Source organism: Marmota marmota, unplaced genomic scaffold (genome assembly GCF_001458135.2).
Source record: "Marmota marmota marmota unplaced genomic scaffold, marMar, whole genome shotgun sequence".
Lineage (NCBI taxonomy): Eukaryota > Metazoa > Chordata > Mammalia > Rodentia > Sciuridae > Marmota > Marmota marmota.
This window is the reverse complement of record NW_026000102.1, coordinates 1,338,592-1,360,426: the sequence shown is the minus strand read 5'-3', so window position 1 is coordinate 1,360,426 and position 21,835 is coordinate 1,338,592. Positions and strand designations below refer to the sequence as shown.

The window sequence follows — 21,835 nt, the reverse complement described above, 5'->3', positions numbered from 1 at the left end:
AGGATGGGGCTGGAGGCCTGGCCTTGGAGTCACGGCTCAGATTCAAGAAGGGAAATCATCTGAGCTTTTAAAAAATTAAATGGAGTCAGTAATTTGATTTCAGAGAGAAGCTGAAAACCTCGTAATGGCAAGAGCGGCTCAATTCCGTGGTGAAAAGGAAAAGCCTTAAATGGGGCTATTAAGCTTTTGCCTGGGATGGGTCTGCCCGGGGGAGGGGGAGCGCAGGGAGAAGTCGTCCTCGAGGTAGGGACCGTTTATCAGCCGAGACAACCCTGATTATTTATTTATTTATTTATTTAGTCCTCGTTCCGGGAGGGCGTCGCCAATGGCTCCTCTCCTTGGCCGCGATTCAAATCCCACTTCCAGCCGTGGGTCAGCCCTAGCGGGAGGGGGCTCCACCCTTCCAGGGAAGCACCGAGTGTGGTTCCGGCCACAGCAGGGCTTCTGGGCAGGCAGCCGGAGGGCACTGGGTCATCAGAGGTCATGGGGCTGTCCAAACCAGCATGGCACCAGGAAACCGGAGCAAGGGAGCATTGAGAAAGCAGAGCAGGGCCATCCCCGCCTCCCCTCATGGGGTCCTGCCCTCCCTCAGCTGGGGTCGGGTCCCCTTGAGGCCCCGGGAGGGGGTCACATGCCACGGAACCGTGCCCCAACACAGATGTCTGACTATGGCTGAAGCCCTCCCTTGCCCTCCTGGGCCTGGGAGTCACAGAGGGTGCTGGGGTTCTGAGGCCACACTGTGCGCAGGGCTCTGCATTCCAGTCTTATGTCAATTCCTCATCAACCCTCAACAGCTCCATCAGGGAAGATCTAGAACCTTCCCAATTTGGCTGATCCCAAAGTGAGGCTCAGAGAGGCTGGTGCCTAGCCAAGGTCACACAGCCAGAGTGGAGACACTGGGTTCCAGCAGGCCTAGCCAGGGAGCCTGCACCTGGCCTCACTGTCGCACCCCTTTAACCGCAAGAGCAAGCATAGAAACGGGTTTGGGCCAGGAGAGCCCAGGAGAGGCCCAGGGCCTTGTCCTGCACTCAGCTGCCCTTCCCCCTGGGAGGACCAAGCAGACTGGAGGTGGCCCAAACAGTCCTCACACCCCATTGCACCCCCTTCTTGGGGCCTCCCAAGACTCACCCCTAGCATCTCCAAGGAGGCCCGCCCGGGGCTCTCAGAGAGCCCTCCCCACATGCCAAAGTCCAGGAGTCCCGTGACTCTCAGGGCTGGTGGCCAGTGTGGGTTGTTGGCTCCTGCTGCAGCGAGGCCCCTGGATTGGCAGAGAAAGGGTTTCCAGGCTCAAGCGCGGGGGGGTGACGTGGTTTCCGCAGGAGCCCGAAGGCTCAGGGTTTGCAGAGGCGAAGGGCTGGGCATGTGTGCAGCCCCTGACCCACGCCAGCTCACGGGCCACTTGGGGGTTGACTCCAGGTCTGGGGCTCTCACTGCAGGCTCCTCAGAGGAAGAGGCCAGAGGACTCTCCACAAGAGCTGTCAGCGGGGCTGTTGGGTCCACTTCATGCCCCTTAGAGGACTCAGGTTCTGAGGCCTCCAGAGGGTCCCTGGTGGCTGTCTGCTGCTCTCTTGGGGTGGTGAAGATGGCATCCATCCCCAGAAGGGAGGTTAGTCCCTGCCCCTCCATGTCCTGACTTGGTTCTGGGGATAATGGGCCCAGGTTCCCTCCGGCCCCCTCCTGGGAGAGGCCACGGCCACTCTGGGGTGGTTCTTTGGACCCTGTTACAGAGGACATTTCCTTGAGGGAAAAGCGGGAAACCAACGTCTCTTCAGCCAGCCTGGCCTCCAAGTGCCTCGTCAAAGGCTGGAGCGCTCTGCTGGGCTCTGATGAAGCCACATCCCCTCCTAGCAGGAGGGGACTTCCCAATGGCTGGGTGGGGTCCTGCTTAGGCCTCGTAGGTCCTGGATCTTCAGTGACAGATTGTTCTGAGCCCGGGGACACTTTGGGTGGGTCGGACCTCCCAGGAGGCCATCGAGGAGAGACTGCTGAGGACAAAGTCATGTCAGAGCTGGGAAGACTGGGCCTGAGGGCCCCGGGACAGCCAGGACAGCCCCCTGGGCCCTGAGGAGACTGTGGCTGAAGTCGGGAGAGGTGACTGGGCTCCCCCCAGGGGAACTTGGGGGCCATGCTGACCTTGCCTTGCTCTGGGGAGAGGTGAGGCGGTGGACGCCCAGCTTCCTCCTGCAGGTCTGGCTGTGTGCAGGATCAGTCCAGGGTCCTCCTAAGTATGAGAAACAAAACCAAGTGGCCCTGGCCGCCCGTGGGTTCACCCAGAGAAGGCCCTGTGCGAGCAGTGACCTCGGGCTGGCTTTCCAGGCCTGGCTCCCGGGCTCCCGCCACAAGGCCTTTGGGGGGTGCCTCAGTTTCCCTCCCCTCACTTGTGGCGACAGCTGCTGATCCTACCTGCCCCCACCTTTTGCCATGTCTCAAGGCACAGGGAGCTGAGCCAGGCAGGACAGACAGGAGTCTCCCCATGCAGGGAGCTCTCAGGGACCCTGGCTTGTCCGGGTAACTTTCTGAGTTTGACGTGACATAGCTAGGGGTCAGAGTGGGCCACTGCTTGGAAGAACCGCAGGGAAAGAGAGACCTCAAGCCCAGCAGGGCTCACCAAGGTCTCAAGCCTCAGGAGGAAGTTGTGGGCAGAGGACACAGCCGTGGACTCACCTTGGCCAGCTCTCCAGAAGACCAGTGCACAGGCCCCTGCAAAGGCCACTCCTGGGCAGCAGGTCCTGCACCCTGGAACGGGGAGAAGGCAGCCGACGGCACTCTTGCTGGAGGGGTGTCCAGTCCTGGGGATGGGGAGGATGGAGGAGACCTCGGCGGAGCTGTTGAGGCAGCCAACTCTGTTCCTGAACCTTCCAGAGAGGAGGCAGGGGTCGGCCTTCCTCCTAAGGGGGCAGAATCCCCCTGAAACCCTGCTGTAGGACCAGGAGCAACCCCTTTTCCAGGGGTGGAGGAGCAAAAGCTTGGGAGGGCAGCTTCAAGCCTGAGTTCGGAGGGTCTTCTGCCGAGTTTCCCAGACCTCCGAGCTGGAGAGGCTGCGGGGGCCTCAAGACACATTTTTACACTTAAAACCCAGAAATTTAGGTTTCTGCAAAGACCATCTGGTCCCGACTCACTGCCCCAGCTGGAACACCACAAGCCCGTTTCATCTTTGAGCCATTTCCTAGTTTGAGGTCCAATACATCAGTCCAACCCCAGGGACCAAATAGATCTGGGCAGCTCTCCCTGCCCAGCCACCCTCAGGCTAGACACCACTGAGGTTTGGGGTTAGATCTTTCTTTGTTGTGTGTGGGAAGGGCGTCACCCCTGGCCTCTGCCCATTCAATGCCTGTAGCATCCTCTGCATTGTGACAAACATAAATGTCTGGACATTGCTCATTGTCCCCCGAGAGGCCAAAACTACCCGCTGTGAGAACACCCGGGTTACAGCCTACAAATAGCAGCCCCGGAGCCCTTGGTCAGGTTTGATCTCGACTGCAGGGATTTTAAAATATTTTTTAAATTAACCGACAACTACTTGAGAACAAGTTGTAGGTAACCAGTTTCTCACGGGAAATCAGAAGACTGGGCCACACTGGCCTGCCTTGGCACCAAGCAGAAGCCCACAAGCCAGGCAGGGGCTCTGGCAAGCCAGGCCAGGTCTGGCAGTTGCCGGTTCTCAGGGGCTCCCACCACTCCCCACGAGCTCTGTACTTGACCTTGCCACCTTATCACCCCCCACCTGGGCCCTGGGTGTCTTCATTTACATGCCTCCCTCACCCCTAGAGGCACTTCCATCCGGACCCGTTTTAAACTGTGAATGCAACTAGAGGTAAGTGGCCCCTCCCCAGGTCTCTCTTCTGGGCTGAAGCTCTTCTCCATTCCTCCCTCTGTTTCTAACAGCCGCCATCTGAAGCAATTAGGATGCATCCTACAAGTTCTAACCGCTTGGGGGGGGGGGCGGGGGGGCAGGAGGGAGATAAAAAAGAACTCTGTAACCACAGAGCTATCCACTCATTAGTCACATATTTACAAAAGGGAAAAAAAATGTTCTTTGTCTAAAACATTTTGTAAAAAGTCCTAGTGAAAATTCGGTCCAGGCAGCACTTATCAAGTGCTTATCAAGGGCAAAGAGGTACAATAAAGGTTGTGAAGAATATAAACTGCATAAGACAGTCCTTGATCTCCAGGCATTCTGATTAGAGGGAGAGACAGGAGCATGCACCGCGAACTATAATAAGAACAGAAAGGCCTAGAAGCTTCAGGGGAGGTACAGGGAAGGTGTTCTGGGAACTGGGGAGCGGGGAGATTCATTCCGACTGCTGATATTAAATTAATAAAATGAGAGAGAGAACATCCTTTCCCCGTGTAAATCTTTCCAGGGAGGCCCAAAACTTTTCTTAAAATGTTTTTTATTGCTATTGCTATTTTTGAATTTTGAATTTTCTTCATTATCTCCCTACTTGCTCTTCAAAGCCCAGGATAAAAATTATCTCATCGTTGGCGTCTCCCCCGGAGTCCACCTGCCCTCCATTGGAATCCCTGGACATTTCTTATCTCCCCTTCCAGTCTGGACACTGATGGAGAACGAGGACCCAATCTGGTGGCCTCTGAGGCCTGAGCCTCATGTGGCAAATGCTTAGTGAATACTTATTGGCTAAAGTTCTAGCTCTCCCTTTCCAAAATCAATGTCACCGCTGCAGGAAACCGTTCAAATAAAAACAGCCGAAATGTGTAAAAACTTTCAAGAAATATTTCCATTTTTAGCAGACGGTTAGAACTCACCCACCCCCACCCCCCATCCTGCCTTTTTCTTTGTTTCTAATTCTGAATTTGGGGCTAGATGTGGTAGGCAGTCCCCCTTTTAATCTTTAAATATAGTTCTGAATATAATTACATTTTTATGCAGCACCGAAACATCATATCCTGGTAACGGGCATTCTTGCGCTATTAACATCTGAATTAAATCTCCCTCGCGTCTGTCTTCTATTGAGGACAGTTAGGAAGTTTAAGATGAAAGTGATCGACATCATTTGTGAATTATGTGTATTTCCTTCTGCTGTATTTGAATGGGTTTTGCTCCTGGTGGTTTTGCATGTGGGAATACCAGGTTGTCTGGTAGCTGCGCTTTCACCGAAAACCCCTTTCAAGACGCAGCGTCCCGGTGTCGAGCACACACACCGTGTTTAGAGGGAGGTCTCCTCGGGTTAAGAAATGAGTTGCGACGCGTATGGCTGTTTGCCAAGGAGCCTGATCTACTAAGTGACCTGAGGAACGGGAACCCACACGAGCTGGCTGAACAGATCCAAGGACGATGGCTCGTCCAGTGTGGGGCGGTCTGGTAAGCCAAGCCACCTCCCGACAGGCGCCTGTGTTCTCGTTCTCCAGGTGAGAAAACTGGGGCTGAACGGATTAAGTAACTCACTGAGGTTCTGCTGTTTGGGAAGTTGATGGGCCCCTGCCCCTGCCTCCTCCAGCCCCCATCCCAGATGGACTCCAGAGCCAGGGACCTGGTGACTACTTATCCCCACACCACTCCTGTCCTCATGCCAGTTCCAGCCAGCTGACCTCTGCAGCCCAGGGCTGTAACACTGTCACAGGAAAAGAAGAATGGGGCTGGGGGAAGAGGACGCATGTGGCAAGTGTCTGTCACCAGCAGGCACACTGGCATGGCCCCTGGCTACTGTCCCTCACTCACCCATGCACTGGAAGACGTTCTCCACCGTCCAGAGGACCGGGGCAGTCACCTCGGCAAATTCCAGGTTCAGGTCCACCTTATAGAAAGCTTGTGTCCCTGGGGCTCCTCGGGCCTGCTGGCATGGCTGTGGGACCAGGAGGAATTAGGGCATGTGACAGGGGTACAGTCAGAATCCTCTGGCTCTCCTCCCCCATGGCCACCTCAGCAAGGGTGCTGGCCCTGGGGGTGGGGGAGGCTAAGTGGTGAAGTCCTTTCCACGCTGGACCCACAGATCTGCTCTCCAAGTTTCTGACTCCTCATGGTGTCAGTAGCTCAAAGAAGGGTCTCAGAAGGGGTAGGTCAGTGACACCTCCGGGAGGTGTCACTGACCTGGACTTGGAGCAGCGTGGCTGCCGGGATGCTGACCATCACGAAATCCCTGCTCTCAGTCACCGTGAAGGTGTCAGACTGGTGGACTCGGAGGAGTTTCAGGTTCAGGCTGTCCTCGATGCGGGAACCTCTCTTGACCAGACCCAGCCTCTGCTTGGGGATGTGAACGGAGACGTCTGTCTCTGGCTGGGATGAAACTGGGACAGGAAGGACACAGGCAAGCACATGGGCATGAGGGTGGGCACATAGGTCCCAGGCTCCCTGGCTCTGGAGTCAAATGCCTTCCCTCAAGGACAACAGCCGGGGGCCATGCCAGTGGCCAGCACTGCACACTAGTGGGGTTGATGACAGTGTTCCCCAAACCCCCAGGGGACTCAAGTCATTCCAGAAGACCCATGAGAAAGCAGACTCTAGGAACAGGGCTGCCTCTAGGAAGCTGCCGGAATATCTTTGCCAATTCCGCCTTCAGCTTCGGGGACCCAGCCTGGAGGGCCTTCTAGCATCAAAGCCGCTCTTAGGACGCACAGCTCACATCAGTTGTTTACACTTTAGCAAGAGTTTCCTCGCGTCAGCTCTCTCACGGGTCCATTTTAAGCTGGCTCGGCAGCAGCTAAATGAAAGCATTTGTCTCCAAATAAAAGGATTTCAAATATCACAGAGCAGTGGACGGCGACGACTGAGAGCCTGGCAAGGCCATCCCCAAAGCCCAGAATGCCCCAGAGCCCGGAGCCTGAGACCTAGTCAGTGATAAAATTCTGTAGAGTGTGAGTGTTAGTCATCACTGATCTGCCCACGCGGGATGAAGCCTTTGATCCACCTGCCTTTGCATGTGGACTTCCTCAGAATTTAAGCTCCCCGGAGGTGAGAAGTGGTCCTCCGCCTCCTGGCCCCTGTGTATCACATAAGGCACTCCTAACTGCGGCAGCCCAAGCTGAACAAAATTGTTCTCCTGCGCTAGGTCTAGATCAGGCTCCCACTGCCACTGAATCACGACCCTGAGGAATCTGATGAAGGCTGCAGACCTCTCCCATCTTGTCCTCAGGGCCCCTGGAGCCCATCGTGGGAGGCTCCTGGGAGTTCCTAGACCTCAGTCCGCCACCTTCCGAAGACATTCTACTTCGTCCACACCATGTGCCACCCAGACCGGAGTCTTCCTCAATGCCTCCTTCTGGCTCTAGAATGGGGGTTGAGGGACCCTCTCCCACCATCAGGAACCCACCTTTATTCCAGACCTCGATAGCCAATATCCCACTAAAGGATGGCAACCAGAACCCAGGACAGGATCCCAGGTTCCTGCCCTGGGCGGCATGTGGACCCACTGGCTGGCATTGCCGTCAGGGGAGCCAGTGCGTCCCCCCACATCGTGCCTACTGCATGCCACACTTCCTTGCAAGGGACCTGCAAAGCCTACAGGTGCAGGGTCTGGGTTGCAGGATCCCAAGTGGCCCCCACCCCGTCCCCTGTGTCAGCTCATCTACCCCTGGCCCTGTCCTCTTCCCCAGAGTTCCCCCAACTACCCATTCTCCTCAACCTCTAGCGACTGTGTCTCCCTGGTCAGATGGTTTCTGAGTGTGTCCTGTTCCTCCAGACCCCCTCCCTGGCTGCTGCCTTTCCGAGGGGAGTTGGTAGCTTGCGTACCCACGCCTTCCAGCAAGAGCAAACTTCTCTTTGTCCCAAGCATTTCAGAAGTGCGTGGCCAAGGTTGGGACTAAGAAGAGAGGAGGTAGAGTGGGAGACAGGGAAATGAGGTGTGTTGGGGGACAGAAGGGGAGTCAGAGAGGTGGCCCTACAGGGTGCTCCTGAGTCTTACCCACTGGGCAAGCGGCCTCTAAGGAGTAGGCATAGTGACCGCTCACCATCCAGAGTGGCAGTACCTCCAAGGAGGTGTTCAGCACCTGGGGAGACAGAAGGGTCCTCCCTGTGGCCTCTAAAACGTCTCCTTCCAGAGGCCAACTCTCTCCATACCCCCCACCTTCCAACTAGTCTTGGACTAAGCCCCCAGGAGTTACAGAGCCCAGGTCAGGGACCATTGCTCCATTGCAACCAGGAAATATTATTTAGCCGGGATATTTTTAGCAGGAAGCGAGCTCGGAGCAAATGTCATGTGAGCCGTCTTCTCTTACACGGCAACTTTGGGCTATTTAAAGAGATGGTAATTACACTCCTGCCACCATGATCAGGACGCACTGAATACATGATTGCAGGAGTCCCTCATCTGCCGAGTCGAGCACTTTACACTAATGGGGCCCAATTTTCAAAGCTGCCTGCCTAAATCTGTCCAGTCTCGCAGGTGGACATTTGAATTGGCACCGGAGGAGTGGCAAAGTGCTCATCGGGGTGCCACACTGCTGAGGCCCCCACCCCAGCAGGGCCTGGCAGGGCCTGTTGCCCACCACTGACCTCCTGCCTCTGAAGAACGTCTTGTCTTGGGCTTTGGATGGTGACTGAGGTAGCATTGATGTCCACATACAATCCCATCAAGTTGGCATCCTCCAGGGAAGCCACCAACTCCCCTCGAAGAGACAGCAGCCAGGGGGTCTGGAGGAACAGGACACACTCACAAACCATCTGACCAGGGAGACACAGTCGCTACAGGTTGAGGAGAATGGGTAGTTGGGGGAGGACTCCAGGCAGGGCACACGTGTTCTCTGAATTTTCAAAGGGATGTGAAGTGGATGGAGAAGGGCCCTGGCCCCTGAGAGGCTGTAGAAACCCCTGGGACCAGCAGAAGGCGAGGTGTGGTACAGAAACCCAGGGTCTTGCTAAGGCACTACCTCCTCCCCTAGAAACTGCAGAGAGAATCTCAGCAGGGAAGGACCCCAGAGGCCTTCCACCCAGCCTCCCACCCTGAGGTGGGTCCCCTCCTCCAGTTTCCTCCCAGATGCCTCCGGCCTCTGCCTGGAAGGCACCAGAGGAAGCTTAGAGTTTCTGCTTCCAAGACCCAGGCCCAGAAGGGTGGGTGATGCCCACAGGACAATGGAAGTCCAAACCTCCTGCCTTAGAGCATCCCTGAGCACAGGGCCTGGAAGAACCTTCCAGAAGCTCACGCCTGCCTCACCTACCTGTCCACTGTTGCTCCTCAGAGGCAAGGGCCGGGAGACCTGCAGAACAGAGAGGAAGCAACACCTCCTGGCAAGTGGCTAGCAAAGGGGAGCAAGCGAACTGTCCTCCCTTGCTCAGAGCACTGGCGATTACCCCAGCAGGAGGCCAGCAAGAGAGCCAGGCGGGAGGCTGTTTGCTCATTAAGACAAGAAAATCATTTATGTTCTGGGACTCGAGTGTCAACAGACCCAGGGAAATGTTGCAGCCTCAGCTGTTCCCCGGGACTGAGCCAGGGGGGCAGCTGGGGCGCCGGGCGCAGCTGGCGAGGCCCAGAGTGGCTGTGCGGGGTCCAGACACTGCTGTTCAGAGCCAGCTCTCCTGCAGGGCTGTCCTCAGGACCCCGCCAGGTTGTCCTCCCTCCTCCTGCTCCAGAGTTCACCTACTGTTTCCTGACCCTGTTGCTTTCCAGGTGGGATCCAATAAGCAAAGGTAGATAGAGTGCTTCTAGGGCCAGAGTGGTCTGTCCTCACCAATGGCACCACACCAGGTCTCCTGGGACTGAGTGTCCCCCAGTGTGGGACTTGCAGTGTTAAACCAGAACAGGCCCAGGCAAACTGGGAAAGTTGGTCTCATGTGGTGCCTTGCAGCCGTCTCTACAGTGACATCACTCTCCCCTTTCCCAGGTGAGGACCAAGGTGATATGTGGGCAGAGGGTCTATCCGACCCCTGCTGCAAAACATGGCCTCCACCCAGCTGTCACCTCCTCTTTCTACATTCTCCAAAGCTCCCCTTGCCTCTGCAGCAGACCAGGGCAGGGAGGTCTGCGACCAGGAGAAAGTTACAGACCAGCAGATCATTTGAGCCCCTCCCCCCACCTCTACAAGCTGGGGACACTGAGGGCAAAGAGGACTGATTTGCCAGGACATCTCCCCACAGGGACAGAGAGGGGGTCCCAGGGGCAGAAAGGAGTGGCCAGAGGAGACCCCCAGCCACTTATAGTGCCCCAGCTCAGCTGCCCCCTGGACCAGAGAGCATCCACCCGGCTCAGCCAACAGGCTCAGGGCGGCCCACAGGGAACCCCTTGGGTGGACCCTGCAATTTCCTTGTCCTTGGAGGTGCCGGCTTCTCTTGGAGAGCGGAGGAGATGGATGGGGAAGAGGCTGCGGCTGGATAAGAGGGTTAGAGGATTCGGCATTTCCGGGTTAACCACCAAAGGGGCCCAGGTCCCCCTGCCTTCCCTCTACTGCGCCCTGCAGGAAGGCAGTGCACCCCTGGAGGCCGGGCTTGAAGAAAGAGGCAACAGTTCTGCTAAAAGAAGGAAGGGGAGATGCGATCACAGGCAAAACGCACCGTGCCCTTTAAGTTGCCGCGCACAGGCTATATTTAGGGCCCGCGGACATTCCGCAGGACCTCGGGCAGCCTTCACTGGGAGCAATCGCTAATCACTGCATTGAGTTTACGGGTGCCCCTGGGCACACTTAACCCAGGGCAATGAATAGTTATTGCGCGGCCTCCCGCTCGGGGCCTGTGGGCACACTTAAGCGAGCTGGCGGATCGCTGCGAGCAGGGCACGGCTCGGGTACACCCTTGGGCACCCCGCGCCATCAGCGGGGAGAGGCAAAGTATTAAATATCTATGTGCCCTGTGCCCACAGCTGCATTTAGCCAAGGGCAAGGCCGGTGAAACGGCTTTAATTAAAACTTAATGCAAGTTCAAGGTGCAGCCACGGAAGCGGCGGCTGCAGAAGTCACCAGGAATGAATCAGTCAATTCGATGAGGTTCTCGGATGGCGGAGGGGTAGCGGGGAGGGGGGCTGAAGCAGTGAAGACCCGTCTTCCGTCTCTGGCGTGCGTCCGCTTCTCTGCCACTCTGTGCAGGGAGGTGGGGACATGCAGCCTCCCACACCTCGCTGGGGCCTCTGGGCTTCACGGCAGGTTCTTAGAGACACTGTAGGCGCCGGACCGCGAGGAGCTCCTGCGTTTCTCTGGAATTCGGCCCAGTGTCTGTGACACCGGCAACACCGTCCCCCTGGCGGCAGCTCCCAAAATTACAGGCCCAGTGCACAGGAAGGAGTGACCATCCCCAGAATGTCAGGCAAACTGGTGCCCCGCGGCAAAGCCGAGAGCTCCCAGAACGAGGCTTTGGGATTCTTTGGAGCACCACAGGAGGCTTGGGGTGGCCACAGGGAGCCATTAAAAGTGCTCCGGTTGTGGCTCAGTGGTAGAGCGCTTGCCTAGCACCTGTGAGGCACTGGATTCAATTCTCAGCATGGCTTATATAAATAAAGTAAAGGTCAATTGACAACTAAGCAATGTCTTTTTTAAAAAATGCAGGTGAGGGCTGGGGTTGTGGCTCAGCGGTAGAGCGCTCTCCTAGCACGTGCAAGGCGCTGGGTTCCATCCTCAGCACCACATAAAAATAAATAAATAAAATAAAGATATTGTGTCCAACTACAACCAAAAAAAAAACAAGAATGAACTTAACAAAAATGCAGGTGAGCCAGGTGCAATGGCACATGCTTGTAAGCCCAGCAGCTCAAGAGGCTGAGGCAGGAGGATCCCAAGTTCAAAGCCAGCCTCAGCAACTTAGTGAGGCCCTAAGCAACCCAGTGAGACCCTGTCTTTAAATAAAATATATATGTAAAAAAAAGACTGGGAATGTGGCTCAGTGGCCAAGCACCCTGGGTTCAATCCCCAGTATAAAAAAAAAAAAAATCCAGGGCTCAGCTCTTCCCAGCCATAGTTCCCTGGGCTCTTCCAGGCACAGCATCCTTGTTTTAAAAACCAGACCGGATGAGATTAAAACTGTATGCTTCCTGAGGCGTCTAGGTACTATTCAAATCTGCTCCTTTAGCACCAGTGCAGTGCCCAGCATATAGTGGGCGATTCATAAATGCTTATTGAATGGGTAATGGTTGTTTTTAGCAGCTTTTCACGCCAACCTTCTCCTCTCACTTCTTCCTTTCTCTTTCCTCCCTTCCCTAACCCTAACCCTAACCCTAACCCTCTCCGCCTTCCTTCCTGATACCCTAAGGCCAAAATCAGCATTTTGTTTGGGCTACACATTATTTACAAAATTAAAGGCAATTTGGTTTTCAGTGCTAGGGATCAAACCCATGTAAAAAGCAACTGCTCTACCACCAAGCTACACCCCAAGCCCCAAACCAACTGTTTTTTCTTTTCTTTCTATTTTGGGGGATGGGGGTATTGAGATATATATATATATGTGTATATATATATATATATATATATATATATAAACTCTGGCAGATGAGCCAGGAGTTGAGTGTCAGCTGCTCCTTGCCGGGGCCAGGGTTGGAGGCTGTGCTTGCTGCAGCTTGCCATGGCCCCCACTGCACTGCCCAGTTGGGAGCACAGCTCGGCCACTTACCAGCTGCAGGACCTCAGGCAAGTCTAATCTCCGCTCAGTCCTCACATCTGTAGAGTGGGTGTGACAGCACACCACCTAGGAAGCTACTGCAGGTGAGAGGGGCTGACGCTGGCAGGGAGTGGGGTGTGGAAGTGTCTGCTGGGTAAACGAAGGCGAGCTCAAGTCCTGACCGCCCCCCCACCGGAGTCCAGCACATACTTCTGCTGCTGGTTTGGCCCCTGTGGACTTGTGTTTGCAACTCTTTGCCTCCCACCCAAGTCTCCCAGGGCTAGAGAGAAACCCGACTTCAAGAAACGCACAGGCAGTGAAGTTGCTCACAGCTCTTGGGACAAGCGCCATTCCCTGATCTTTCAAATGGAGGCATTACACCTGAAAGAGAACCCACCCTCCAGTGCTGGGGATTAAACCAGCCCTCAGGCAAGTTAAGTAAACTCTACCACTGAGCTACATCCCAGCCCTGAGGTCTAAAATTCCCTGATATGACCCAGGTTAAAAAGAAGTATTCTAAACTGGGTGCAGTTGCACCTGCCTGTAATCCCAGAAACCTGGGAGGCTGAGGCAGGAGGATCTCAAGTTTGAGGCCAGCCTCGGCAACTTAGTGAGATCCTGTCTCAAACTAAAAGGGGCTGGGGATGTGATTCAGGGATAGAGTATTTGCCTAGCATGTGCAAAAACCCTAGGTTCAATCCCCAGAACTCAAAGGGGGCGGGGGGGGGGGAAGGAGCATCTTTCCAGCAACTTCTCTCAATACAGAGAGTAAGACACAACATACTTTTGCTGCTTTGGCTCCCTCATGCCAGCGTCAATGGGAAACTGAGAAAGCCCATTCAGAGACCGTTAACACCCTCCCCGCGCGCTCTCATCCCATCTCATTCCTTATTGCTCAGACAAAAGCCCAGTGGATCCAGCACCCAGCCAGGACCTACGCACATCTCCAAGGACGATGCCACCCTGCATCTCCAGCTGCCACTGCTGCCCAGTCTGTCCTGAGGCTCAGGAGCCACGGCCCTCTGACTGGGCCTTGGAGAGAAGCCCAGCCTGTGATGGTCCCCTCCCAGGCTCTCTAAACCCATTACCTGAATAAATGTGGGGCCGCAGTGGACGCTCTGTTGGCTCAGCCCTGACACGACCACTGGACACTTCATTATGTAGCTGTCACTCCACTTCGACCCTTTCACCCCTTTTTGAAATATTCTGATTTCCAACCTGTAATTTGCTTTCTGGAAGTGGGGCGAATGCGCATGTTCAAATGAAAGAAGAAAATAGAGTTAATAGGCCCTAAGCCCAGATCAGCGGCCACTCACAGTGAACATGGCTAACACGAGCCCAACTGCATGGACGCTGGGGGGACTCAGGGAAAAGGGACAGAAGCAAGACCAAGGCCACCAGGGACTGGGAACCTGGGTCCAGTGTCTGGGCCCCAGCAGTGGCACAGCCCCACCAGGAAGCCCTTGGGGCTGGGGATGGTTGTGGGTTTCATGAAGTCACCCTTGGTCAGACAGACAGGGGTCTTCACCTACATGTGTCTTCACAGGTGACAAACACATGCTCGTACCCTGGCTCCCTTGACCCTCCCCCATGTCTCACAAGGGACTTTCTCATCCCCATCTTACAGACGAGGTCACTGAGGCTTAGTGGAGGAGGGTGACCAAGGGAAAGGCAGGGGGCCATCCCCGCAGCTGGACACAAGATCTGGTGCCCTTGCTCCGCACCCTCTGTGTGCAAGGGGGAGCTCACAGAGCTCCACGGTGGGCCCCCCGGGGTGCCAGGCTGACCCCCACCAGCCTTAGGAAGAAGCCACGTCTGAGCTCTGCAGAGGCCTGAGGTGGCATGTGCTGGGGTGGGTCAGGGGCTGTGGAAGGGGAGGGGACATAGCAGGAAGAGGATTGGTAAGGCCGTTCCTGAAGTCCTCCCCTACGAGGGGCCTCAGTCCCTTGGGAAAATCCCTGGGCTTGGCCAGCAAGGGAGGAAGACAGACAGAGGAGATGGGGGAGGAGAAGAAGAAAGGAAAAATACGAGGGTCCCAGGGCGGTCTGCACCCATGGGAACGGGGTGGGGGGCAGGGAGGAGTTAAGTGACTGGGGTGCCGCACCCCCACTCCCGGCCATCTGCCGCAATCAGGTCATCCCTCACCCTCCGGCCTGTAGTTGGCCCTCCCACCCCACACTCCAGCTCCGACTGTCCCATCTGAGCCTCCTGGGGCCCAAGCTCCTGCACATTGGGGGGGGCAGGGGACAAATACAGAAATGAATACAAAGACGCCTTATTTTTTGCAAAACTGACAGAATCCCACCGTCTTGTGAGCACCTTCAGGGCCTGTGCAAGTGAGCCTGGCCCACCAGCCTCTGCAACGCCTCAGCACCGTGTGCTCACATCATTAAGCACTTATTGAGTGCCTACTGGGCCAGGACCTGAGGCAAGCACTGGGGGAGTGGCTCCCCTCCCCTCAGAGAGTCCAGCCTAGTCTGTGTGAGCAGGGTGTAGTTATCAGGGTGGCAGTTCAATGACAGAACAGGTCTGTCACACGGAGGAGGGACCGTGGGCCGCTGCCTGGGAGGTGGCTTCTAACCTGGGTGGAGGCAGCGCGTGGTGGTTGCTGTCTATGCCACACACCAGTCTGGGGAGTGCAGCTGCCTCCTGGTGTCCTCCCTCACCCTCTGCTCTACTCCTTACAGCCGCCAGCAGGTTCCTGTCCAAAACGGTGCTGTCCCTCCTCTGCTCAGACCTCTCCATCTTTCTACCAGCAGCTCCACCAGAGGCCTGAGCTTCTGCTCTCCCTCAGTTTGTTTCTACAGAGGAAAAATGCCACAGGGTCCCCTTACTTGACATCTGGGCTCAGGTTTAATTCCTTTTGTCTCCCATAACGGTGTCTCTTCCCAAGAGTCGTCACCAAGTCTCCCTGAAGGCTGGGGTGCGGCTCAGTGGCACAGCCCTTGCCTAGCCTGCGGGGGCTGCTGGCTTCCCTCCTGGGCAGTCCTGCAGAAATAAATAAACAAACAGATCTTTCCCAAACCCACCTCCTTCCGCACGGAGCAGGCCGAGTACTGAGCTCGGAAAACAAAGTCGCCACCAGAAGCGGGGTGCAGAGAGTAGCCGCATTTAACCAAAAGAGAATCCTGGTGGTCGGGGGTCCTCCAGCTGCCTACGGAGAGAAAGGAACATGGGTGTGGGTGGAGCCTGCTTCTCTGGAAGGTCAGGAGCATCGACCAGACAGGGACCAGAGGGCTGTTCTACCTGGAGTGGACGGAATGCAGGACCCAGGTCCCGGAAAGGTGAACACCAACAGGAAAGCATGGTGCCACCCTCAAAATATCCAGACTTGGCCGGTCTCCCACCCCTGGGCCCAGTCTGGGTAGTGCAGCTGCCTTTCTCCTGGCATCCTCCCTCACCCCCTGCTCTACTCCCTACAGCCGCCAGCAGACTGTCAAGACCTTCCTCTGTCAGACCTCTCCATTTTTCAGCCAGGAGCCCCATGTGAGGTGCCCCTGGCCTCTCTGACCTCTTCTCTCACTTCTGTGCAACTCCCTCCCTCTGTTCCTGCCACATCTCCCAGTTGTTTCTCAAGCATCCCAGGCACACTCCTGCCTCAGGGCCTTTGCACAGCCGTGCCCTCTGCCTGGAACTCTTCTAAATGTCTGCACAGCTCACTTTACCTCCTTCAAGTCCGTACAAAAGTCACCTTCTCAGTGAAGCTCACCCTGACCCTTTAATCCAGCCTGTTCTACTTCCTGTCTCCTGTCTGCGCCACTTATCATCTCCTCACCTACTGTCTAAATGTCTTGGGATCACAGTGACTGCTCATGGCCCTCCACTCAAATGCCAGCTCCATAGCAAAAAAAAAAAAGGGGGGGGGGTGGATCTCCTTGGGTAGAGGAATGAGGGCGGGCGTCCTACCCTCTTCCTTGGATTTCCTCTAGTTTCCATAATCGTACTGCTTTTGTCCGGTGTTTTAAAAGGTCCTCGACTCAGCTGAGCCATCGAGGGGAGAGGAGAGCACCTTGGGGAGAACAGCCCTTTGTGCGGAGAACCTCTCTGGTGACGCTTTCCTTTTAAAAGCGCAGCTTCCACCGCTATCTTTAGCAAGAGATCCAGGCCCTGAGCAGGCGGAGGGAGGCTCTAGAAGGCAGATCGCTGGGGAAATAAAGTGTCTCCGCCTGGATGTGTAAATTGACCTGGATGCTTTAGTTTTGCATTCACGTTTGCACTTTGTAAATATTTGCCTGGCATCCCGCTGATCACACCTGCCTGCTGTCCCCTCAAGTTTATGGAAGGCAGCAGGCACCGTCATTTCTGCATCCCACCTGGCGCTGCTGGGCTGCCGCTGGAAATAAAAACTCTCCGCCGAAAGCCACAGGTGTCTCTGACAGCGCCTAAAACTAATGGCCTGTGGCTGGCCGCTGTGACTAATTCTCTGACTATTGACTTTATGATTTTACGCTTAAAACTTCTTTATAATAACACACAGAAATGTTTAATGGGCTCTATCCAGAGCCATAAAAATTACTTATTGAACAAGCGTTTTAAAACTATTAATCTATTGTTTTCCATTAATAATGGCTCTCCGAAGAACAGGCGACAGCTTAATGTATCCACAGCATTTCTCCTGGAAAAGTGGCCTTTTAATACCAAAGCCGCTCCCAAGACTCGTGGGCTGGTGGCCATCGGGCAGCCAACCCTCCCAGGACAGATTTAGGCCACACCAGTTCCACAGGGTGTTTGAAGAATTTCTGGAATGAACAGGGCCCCTGGGAGTTTTCCCTAAATTTTGGGAGTGATGGGAAAGCCCCTCTCCTCAATGGTTCCCTTTTTGTGCAAAAGAGAGGGGGATTCTGAGGACTCACTTTTCAGCCCCTGAGATGGAAAGCACAGCAGGAAATGGGCTACTGGCACATCTCTCTATTCTTGTTCCTTCCAGAAGTTTCCAGAAGGTCCCAGGTAATCTCCTTATGGTCCTCACCCCCATTCCCATGTTTTTCTGTTGGCAAGCTCATGGCAAAAGGGGCTCTGAAAGTAATGCCTTGCCTTTGGTTTTGGCTATTTTAGGTGCACTACTCGCCCACCAAGTATGAGATGGCTTCCAGTGGGTAAGAACTGCCCTGTTAGAATCACATCCTTTTCTTTTCCGGGGCAGTTTGGGTCTTGGAGCATAGGGTGGGCACTTCTTCCCAGTTTGGGGCTGTTTGTTCATCCATCTTGCAAATGTCCTCAGCACAGGCAGCTTCCACTCTCCTGAAGCTGCAGCTACTCACAAGGGGCAAGTGAGCTGCACCTCCTTCTGCTGGGGTCCCAGCAAGGGGCACGTGAGCAATGCGGAGGATGGTTCTAGAGCTGAGCACAAACAGGCCAAGATGGCAACAGCAGGGGAGGGGGCTGCTTCAGAGACAGGAAGGCCCTGGGGAGGGGCATTTCAGCTGATTTGAGTGACAGCAGAAAAGGAGAGGAAGGTTCCAGGTGGAGAAAGGCAGCGCCAAAGCCCTGGGTGAGGCACGTGTGGGTCTCTTCCCCAGCCACGGCCCTGCCCAGCCCCTTACCTGGCAAGTGCAGGATTCTGCCCAGCCACCGTCTCAAGCCCTGCACGTGGCTGCTTGGGATCTGCAGGGTCATGTAGTCTGAGAAGCACTCCACCTCGGCTGTCAGACAAGGAGATAATTCTGGGAGGGAAGGCAGGAAGGGAGGGAGGACCCTTTACCAGGCAAAGGTTGAGTTCACAGAACATCCAAGAAGAATGAACTTTAGGGTAAGACTTCTCAGATTTCAGTCTGCCTCACAAATCATCTGGGCACTTGTTAAACACAGATTCAGCAGGTCTGAGGCAGGGCTTGCGGCCCAGCAGCTCTAAGGAGCCCCAGGTGACGCCGCCGGTGCTGCTTGTCCAGAGATCACACCTTGAGGAGCAAGTTTCCAGAGCTCTTTAGATCTAACCACTGTGTTTCACAGGCGGCAATGTGACTTAACGGTAAGAGTGTGGACACTGCAGTCAGAGCACCTGGGCTCGAATCCCACCTGCTCTGTGTGGGCCTCTTGCTTAGTCTCATTTTCTTCCCATGAATTAACAGCATGATGATGGTGGTGATGGTGGTGATGGTAATGGTGGTGAAGATGGTAGTGATGGTGATGGTGGTGATGGTGCTAGTGATGGTGATGGCAATGGTAATGGTGGTGATAGTGGTAGTGATGGTGATGGTGGTGATGGTGATAGTGATGATGGTAGAGATAGTGGTGGTTTCTGACGGTAGTGGTATTGATGATGATGGTGGTTGTGATGGGGGTGAGGATGATGACGGGAGTAGGGATGATGATGGGGATGATGGTGGTAATGATGATAGTGGTGATGGTGGTGGTGGTAGTTGTGGTGGTGAAGATGGGAAGATGGTGGTAGTGGTGGTAGTGGGGATGGTGATGATGATTGTGGTGGTAATGATTGGTGATGGTAGTGGTAATGGTAATGGTGGTGATGGTGGTAGTGATGGTGATGGTAATGGTAATGGTAATGGTAATGGTGGTGATGCTGGTGATGGTAATGGTGGTGATGGTGCTAGTGATGGTAATGGTAATGGTAATGGTAGTGATGGTGGTAGTGATGATGGTGGAGGTGGTGATGGTGGTAGTGATAGTGATGATGGTGATGATGGTGATGGTGATGGTGGTGATGGTGGTGGCGATGGTGATAGTGATGGTGGTAGAGATGGTGATGGTGATGACGGTAGTGGTATTAATGGTGGTGGTTATGATGGGGGTGAGGATGATGATGAGGATGGTGGTGGTAATGATGATAGTGGTGATGGTGGTGGTGATAGTTGTGGTGGTGAAGATGGTGGTAGTGGCGGTGGTGGGGATGGTGATGATGATTGTGGTGGTAATGATTGGTGGTGGTAGTGGTAGGGATGGGGGTGGTGATGGTGTGATAATGATGGTAGTGGTGGTATTGGTGTTGGTAGTGGTGGAATGGACAGTCTGGCCACAGGAAGTGGAATCTTATTGGATGTGATGCATTTCCCCAAGAAGAGCCCTGCCTGGGCCTCCCTCATGGTGAAGACTGGACAGAGGGCTTAAATTAAATGCACTCTAGACGTGAACAATCAGACGGGAAGATGGGAAATTTTTTATCTCCTGGGCTGATTTTTTCTCAACAGAGACATATAAGCTGTCAGAAAGACACAAGGTTCCTGGGCCTTGGAGTTGGACTATCAAGGCCCTAGCCACGTGACCTGGAACAAGTCATTTAACCTCCCTGAGACCCCATTTCCTTTTCTGCAAAATGGACACATGTGCAAGGAAGAATTATGCTTGGGTCATGGAAAAGTCTGGCCCTTTGCCACCCTTGTCCCTCCCCCAGCACCTGGGAAGGAAATTCTGAGCCCTCTGAATGTTCCACTTAACCAGAATAACTTTGTTTACCTGGAGGCAGTGGGCCATTCCGGAAAGCTATGCTAGCCACGTGATCTGTACGGGACCTTTGTCAGTGTGGTCTTAGCTCAGTCTCTTGAGGGCTAGAAACAAGGTGAGCCGTGCAGCTCTGCCTACTAACTGATCCCAGCAAAATTTCTGGATACCAAGGCTCAGCTGCGCTTCCCTGGTTGGCACGCTCTGTATGGTCACACATTGCTGCTAGATGTCAGTGCTGACCTCCCATATCCACTGGGGAAGGACACCTAGAACTTGCTCCTGGGTCTCTCCCCGTGCACTGTCCCTGAGTCCTTTAATCTGAGTCCTTTCACTGAAATGAACCATAAGCATGAGTATAACTGCTGTTCTGAAATCTGTGTGTCCTTCTAGAGAATTAATAAACCCAAAGGTGGTCTAAGGACTTAAAGTTAGTGTCAGAAGCAAGGGGGATCTTGGGATGCCTGAATCTTATAGTACAATGATAACTCCTCTCTCAAAGATGAAATGATTTGACAAATGGAAAAGCCGTAGCACAGGGCCTGCCCCAGAATAAAAGTCCTACAAATGTGTGTGGCATCACAGTGTCCTGTTTGCTGAACGGGCTAAGGGCAGAGACCTGGGACTCAACTGCCTGTGCTGAAGTCCTGGCTCTACCTCTAATGGGACCATGGACAAGTCACTCACTCCTGTGGACCTCAGCTGCTGGTCACACTGCTGTAAGGATGAATTGACAGACACAAATCCCCCAAGCCAGGCCAGCTGCGACACCATGCTATATGCTGGTTTGTATTAAAGAAATAAGCACTAGAGGTGGTGGGGGGGTGGGGGCGCTAGGAAGCGATAGTGGTCAAATTACATCATTACGTACGACTATAGTGCACCAAAATGTGGAGGGAACAAAAAGAAGCAAGCCCTGAACTCTGAGTCAGAGGATGCCAGGCCCAGCCTTAGTCCTGGCACCAGTGAGCGGGGGACTCCAGCACTTGGCCTCTGCTTCCTTGTTGGGTGAATGCAAGACTCAAAGGGCTCTCTTACTCCCAGTTCCCCAGCAGGTGTCACGTCATGCCCAGGCTGCTTATCAGTCTGTGCCCCTGGGAGATGCCCCAGCCCGATTCCAACACCAAGCATGACAGAGTTACCTGTGGAAACTTCAAGTGCAGGGCGTGGCCTGTCCCTGTTTGACCAGAAGGTGAGGATCTGTGGGAACACTGCAGGCTGAACACAGATGAGACAGATGGCCCTGCAGGGAAGAGGAGAGGGTGGGGGGAAGTGTGTAGCCAGGCTCTGCAGGTCTGCTGTCCTCAGTCGGTCAATTAAATTCAATCATATATATACGTACAATCAATAGATATAGATTGATTGATATAGATTGCATCCGGGAGGTTCAATCAGACTCCCCTCTCCCACTGTGAAAGAAACCAGTCCTGAATCTATTTGCAAAGTAATTTCAACATTCCTGATCAAATGTGTGTGTGTGTGTGTGTGTGTGTCTGTATAGTGTGTGCGCGACACTGGGGATGGAACCCAGGGCTTCACCCATGCTAGGCAAGCACTCTACCACTGAGCTGCACTGCCAGTATTCTTAGATGATAATCAAGCTCTAAAGAAAACAAAACAGAGGGATGAGATACAGAAAGCCTAAGTTGGGGAGGAGGAAAAAGTAAAGGTCAGTATTAGACAAAAATTTTCAAGCCAGGCATGGTGGTGCACACCTGTAATCCCAGGAACTGGGGAGGCTGAGGGAGAAGGATTGCAAGTTTGAGGCCAGCATTCAGCAACCCTGTTTCAAAATTTAAAAATTAAAAAAGGATGGAGATATAGTTGAGTGGTGAAGCACCCCCTCATTTTAATCTCCAGGACCGGGAGGAAAAAAAGCAAGACTAGAGATGCAGCTCAGTGGTAAAGGGACCTGGGTTCAATCCCCATATCAAGGAAGGAAGGAAGGGAGGGAGGGAAGGAAGGAGGGAG

At 54.3% G+C, this 21,835-nt stretch overlaps 1 protein-coding gene across 1 annotated transcript in view; it reads right to left on the bottom strand.

The window, feature by feature from the left end:
- Positions 1-305: 305 nt before the first annotated feature.
- CUNH1orf127 (chromosome unknown C1orf127 homolog) overlaps positions 306-21,835 on the bottom strand; it is a 26,622-nt gene continuing 5,092 nt past the window's right edge. Inside the window, exons 2-13 of the mRNA XM_015501301.2 lie at positions 21,007-21,107; positions 18,013-18,111; positions 15,499-15,623; positions 13,558-13,701; positions 9,112-9,150; positions 8,450-8,587; positions 7,860-7,944; positions 6,050-6,246; positions 5,681-5,804; positions 2,665-2,855; positions 2,134-2,221; positions 306-1,985 (exon numbers count right to left, since the gene is read on the bottom strand). Coding sequence (XP_015356787.2) covers positions 1,288-1,985; positions 2,134-2,221; positions 2,665-2,855; positions 5,681-5,804; positions 6,050-6,246; positions 7,860-7,944; positions 8,450-8,587; positions 9,112-9,150; positions 13,558-13,701; positions 15,499-15,623; positions 18,013-18,111; positions 21,007-21,107 — 2,029 coding nt within the window. The 3' untranslated portion in view covers positions 306-1,287. The remainder of the gene's footprint in view (positions 1,986-2,133; positions 2,222-2,664; positions 2,856-5,680; positions 5,805-6,049; positions 6,247-7,859; positions 7,945-8,449; positions 8,588-9,111; positions 9,151-13,557; positions 13,702-15,498; positions 15,624-18,012; positions 18,112-21,006; positions 21,108-21,835) is intronic.